The sequence below is a fragment of the Raphanus sativus genome, unplaced genomic scaffold (assembly GCF_000801105.2).
Source record: "Raphanus sativus cultivar WK10039 unplaced genomic scaffold, ASM80110v3 Scaffold0015, whole genome shotgun sequence".
Lineage (NCBI taxonomy): Eukaryota > Viridiplantae > Streptophyta > Magnoliopsida > Brassicales > Brassicaceae > Raphanus > Raphanus sativus.
In genome coordinates, this window is record NW_026615341.1 from 19,935 (window position 1) to 24,716 (window position 4,782).

At 37.3% G+C, this 4,782-nt stretch overlaps 2 protein-coding genes across 4 annotated transcripts; one reads left to right on the top strand and one right to left on the bottom strand.

Moving 5' to 3' along the window:
* Positions 1-1,435: 1,435 nt before the first annotated feature.
* LOC108848556 (protein DMP7) lies at positions 1,436-2,455 on the top strand. Of its 2 annotated transcripts, XM_018621949.2 has the most exons (3): positions 1,436-1,512; positions 1,613-1,726; positions 2,006-2,455. In XM_018621949.2, exons 1-3 carry the CDS (start codon positions 1,436-1,438, stop codon positions 2,310-2,312), a joined length of 498 nt encoding a protein of 165 aa, XP_018477451.2. In that variant the 3' UTR covers positions 2,313-2,455. The 2 variants fall into 2 exon arrangements, with proteins under 2 accessions (XP_018477451.2, XP_018477450.2); XM_018621948.2 differs by having other exon boundaries at positions 1,436-1,726; positions 2,001-2,455.
* Positions 2,365-4,104, bottom strand: LOC108848555 (uncharacterized). Of its 2 annotated transcripts, none has more exons than XM_018621947.2 (3): positions 3,660-4,104; positions 3,007-3,377; positions 2,365-2,940 (listed from the first exon to the last, which is right to left on the bottom strand). In XM_018621947.2, exons 1-3 carry the CDS (start codon positions 3,822-3,824, stop codon positions 2,508-2,510), a joined length of 969 nt encoding a protein of 322 aa, XP_018477449.1. In that variant the 5' UTR covers positions 3,825-4,104; the 3' UTR covers positions 2,365-2,507. The 2 variants fall into 2 exon arrangements, with proteins under 2 accessions (XP_018477449.1, XP_018477448.1); XM_018621946.2 differs by having other exon boundaries at positions 2,365-2,943; positions 3,660-4,101.
* Positions 4,105-4,782: the final 678 nt, after the last annotated feature.

Genomic DNA, 4,782 nt, shown 5'->3' on the forward strand with positions numbered 1-4,782 from the left:
TTATACCTTTTATTATTGTCTAGTCTATGCTTGTCTATCTGTTAAATTATAAATATAACTTTATGACCACATTCATGAATTCACATCCGCTGCTATTACTCTATACACTGTGTATAAGTTTTGGTGCAAGATAAAGACATGATGAAGATAAGATATTCTTTTAAAAAACGATCCTCGGAATGCAAATTAATGTGACCGAGTATGAGTAAATGAAGGTTGGCTATAGGGTGGAGGTGGACCAACCATCAAATGATGTAATCATTGCGTTAAATTAAATATCTAGTATCCAAACTTCATAACATTAAGAGCTATTACCTAATCAGAAAGCTCCACTTTTCTGTTTCTGATTTCTTACAATTCACCTAACTTAAGCACACACCAATAGTTGACCAAAAAAAGAAAGAAAAAAACACACACCAATAACAATTTATAGCCCAACCTTATCCGGCCCGGTCCATATTCTCAATCGCTGTTCTCCGTGTAGTACCGCGAGAGTTTCCCACTGACCGTTTTGACGCATTTGGACTACTACTAGAAACAATACCATAGACTTCTTGAAGCATGATTTGAACTTTTCACGGAGGTTGGTTTAGAGGAGGAAGACTCGTACATAGAAGACCAATGTGAATGTCTTTTCTAATCTCTTCTTTGAACCCGAGATAAAGTATGGGATCGATAACCGGTTATAAATCGCATTGGTCAAGCGTAGAGGCAGTGCACACCCATTTCGTCATATCCTTATCTTAGCTAGATAGCGCTACAAGAGACATCTTAGTTAACTTACATATACATAAACGGGCATTCCTCTAAACTGTATTAGACATAACGTACGTTTCGTCCAGGAGTTTTGTTCATTAAACGTTTTTAATACTCCAACATTAATTTATGTAATTGGTTTTATACCTGAGCTGCATAAAAATAATATTGGGTTATATATGTTGAGACGAATAATCATTAAAATCACCATATATTTGTTTAGTAAACAGAACAAAAGTTCATATTGTCAATCAGCTGAATGCCATCAATAAAGAAGGTTCAGAACAGTTTAAAAGGTTGTGATTTTGTTTATATTATGAAATCTGTAAACATTTTCGGTATAAATGATATTTTAAAATGAATTTCATGGAGTTATGTTTAGTATAATCGTTTAGTATTTAGTATTTACATATACTAGGAAACGGTATCAACGTTCGGTTACGAAAAACTCCTCTTTCTTGTTTCATTACTCCAATTCTATTTCGTTTTTACGTTTCTGTTAATAACCCTGACCTGCAACAGAAACATTAAAAATGGAAGAACAAAATATCAACCTCGAAACCTGACACACAACAGCTCAACGGAACAAGACACAAACACAAAAGAACCCATAAAACCTTGTCCGAAAGAGAGACATTCTAACTTTGCAGGGTAAATTAGTTTAAAATATAAAAAGGTAATGGCGGAAACGCAGCACTTGTTGATAGCGTCGTTACCAGAGGCACCAAGAAAACCAAAGTCGAAAGTACAGAAAGTGGCGAGGAAAGCATTCAAAGGAACAGCTCATCTCTCGAATCTCCTCCCCACCGGTTCTGTAATGGGTTTTCAAATAATGTGCCCTGTCCTAACCCATCAGGGTCAGTGTCCAACCGTCGCTAGCCGCTGGCTCACCTGCTTTCTCGTCTTCGTCTGCGCCGTCTCTTGCTTCCTCCTTTCCTTCACCGACTCCTTTAGAGACCCACGCGGCAAGGTAACACATCTCTCTCCCATTCATGAGCTGTTTTGGACATAGCGAAATGAGACATGACCACAATTAAATTTAAAAATAATCTTATATAAACAAAAATTCTCAAATTCGTACAAAAAAGCTATTAAATCTTTACAAAATTTCTATTATTATTTTTGCTCAAATTTTTACAAAATTATTTATATCCTCTAAAATCTTAGGACCGGCCATGCTTCCTTTTGTAAACTCTTTCACAAGTTACATTTTGAAAACATGATAATTGTGTTTTTCTTAACAGGTCAGGTACGGATTAGCGACGCCTAGTGGTTTAATGGTGATGGATGGAACGATCACTCTAACTGAGGAAGAGAAGGAAAAATATAAGCTAAGGTTTATTGATTTCTTGCATGCAATCATGTCAATGCTCGTCTTCTTTGCAATCTCCATGTTCGATCAGAACGTGATCCGTTGCTTGTTCCCTGTTCCTTCCGAAGACACCAAGGAGCTCCTCACTGGTTTGCCTTTCATCATCGGCGTTGTTTGCGGCGGCTTCTTCCTCGTGTTCCCCACGCGCCGTCACGGCATTGGATCTCCCCTTACCAAAGAATAGTTTCATTATCTCTAAACAGAGGAAAAGAATAAAAGACAGAACACTTTTGTAGTAAACACACAAAAAACATTTTTTTAACTTTCAAATTTTGTTTCTAGAGGACATGTAATAACCAAATCTTGTAAGAACTATCTTGAAAAAATAATTTAAAAAACAGGGGGGTGGGGGAGGGGCATTAGAACCCAATCTTGACTATCACCCAAGAAGCTTCTTGAAACCAGACTTCTGTTCTGTAGTTAACCTCGCTGGGAACTTGATGCTGAACTTGATCCTCAAGTTCCCTTTCTTTGTCTGATCTTTCTGAAGTGGCATTCCTTCTTTAGGCACAACCTCTTCGTACTCCGGATGGATCACGTTAGTGACTGGGATCGTAAGCGTTCGGCCGTCAAGAGTAGTTAGGTTCACGGTGTAGCCTGTTAAGGCCTCAGCTAGGGAGATCTTCTGCGTGACGATCAGGTCGTTGCCGTCACGTGCGAACACCGGGTGCGGCTTCTCGTCGATGATGAAGACGAGATCAGCAGGAATCACTCCGGGATGCTCGTTGCCTTTCTCAGGGAATGTGATCTTGGTGCCTTTCTTCCATCCTGGTTTCACTCCGATGGTTAGTATCTCTTCCGTTTGCGTCGCTCTGCTGCAAGTTAGCAACATATAGATTAAGTATTGCAAAGGAGCATTGATCAATTTGATTGCTTACCCGCTGACATCTAGAATCTCTCTTGAGATCTTCATCTTCTTGGTGGTTCCTTTGTAGAGATCTTCAAGGCTACAAGGGAGCTTGTTCTCTATAGGAGCCACTTTCCTAGGTGCAGCCTGATGATGATGATGATGGTGGTGGTGGTTGTGGTGACTTGATCCACCACCACCACCTCCTCCTCCTCCTCCACCAAAGGGAGTCGAGAAACCGAAAAACTCAGCGAATATATCATCAGCACTTCTAGGGTTGAATCCTGTGGAGAAGTAGGAAGCTCCACCACCACCAGTAGCATTAGGAGGTGGAACGTTCCCTTTTAAACCTTCCTCACCATACTGATCGTACACCGCTCTCTTCTGAGGATCGCTAAGAACCTAAAACAATACAAAGACCAAAGTGTAGCTACATAAAGCCGAATCAAAGTAACAATCCTACACACCCTCTTGAGAACCCTAGAGTTAGGTCAAACATAAAGCAACCATCTTTCACTTTATTCTATGATTCTAACACGAAATCTAGCAAACCCACAAGATCAAATCGTGAAAAATCAGCAATCTGTGCGACTAATTGATTGAAAGGCGACAACTTTAGGGATGAATTCAAATAAAGGAATCAACTTTTGAGCAGAGAAATATAAGAGAAAGAGACATTATTACATCGTAGGCTTCGGAGATCTGTTTGAATTTAGCTTCGGCTTCTTTTTTGTTGGTGGGGTTCTTGTCGGGATGCCATTTCATGGCGAGCTTTCTGTAAGCTTTCTTGAGGTCATCGTCGCTGGCGCTTCTATCGACCTGTAGAAGCTTGTAGTAATCCACACCCATCTCGCCTCCTTCTTCTTCTCTCTTTGGCTTCTTCACGTTTTCCTGAATCTGATTTGTGATTTAATTAAAAAAAAAACGTATTTTTTTCTGGGTTTATATCTCTCTGTCGACGTCTTCTCTCTATTCTCTTTCTCTTTCACTTTCACAATTGAAGTTTCTTACAAGTAGGGAATCTCGTGGAAGTTTCGAGAAGACACGATCTCTATCTGTCTCTCTTCGTTGACGGTGTTTTGCCCTCTTGCCTCTTTTGCCTTCGCCCTTTCCGTTTGTTTTCATTCTCTCTTTTATTATTTTCCTTTTGTTTTGTTTTCCATTTATTAAAAAGTAAATATTAAGGATTGTATTCAACTAGAAATTTGAGCTGATTAATTTTATTTAATTATAATTTTTATTTGGTTAATTATTGTTATTAGAAATATTATAAATTATAAATTTTAACCTTTTTATAACATTTTGATAGTTTTTTTTAGTTAAATCGCTTGAAATTATTTATTTGATATATCTCCATAAATATCATATTTTGTGAAATTTCTAGTCTGGTATTTGATTAATAATTTATCAGGTTTTGTATCAAAAATTTTAATTCTAAATCTTAAAAATTACTTTTTAGGATTAGTTCTACATATTAATTAGTAGGGAAAAAACTTATAGAAGAAGTAAAATTATTGTGATGGATTTTCTTAAAACAGCTCAAAGTTATATAATTAAAATCATCAGACGTGAATAATCACAAACAGATGGATTTTTTATTCAAAAAAAAATATAATCATATAGAGTTCATTTGTTCCAAAAAATAAATTAGTTTTCTAAAAACGCATTGACGAGAAATATAATATATTTTTGTCCGGCCCATTAATTAGCCTGATAGTTTATGGGCTGAGTCCATAATGGAAATCTTGATGGATGGGTAATCTTCTCCGCAAGTGTGTGTATATATTTTTACTTGTATCTGTTTAGT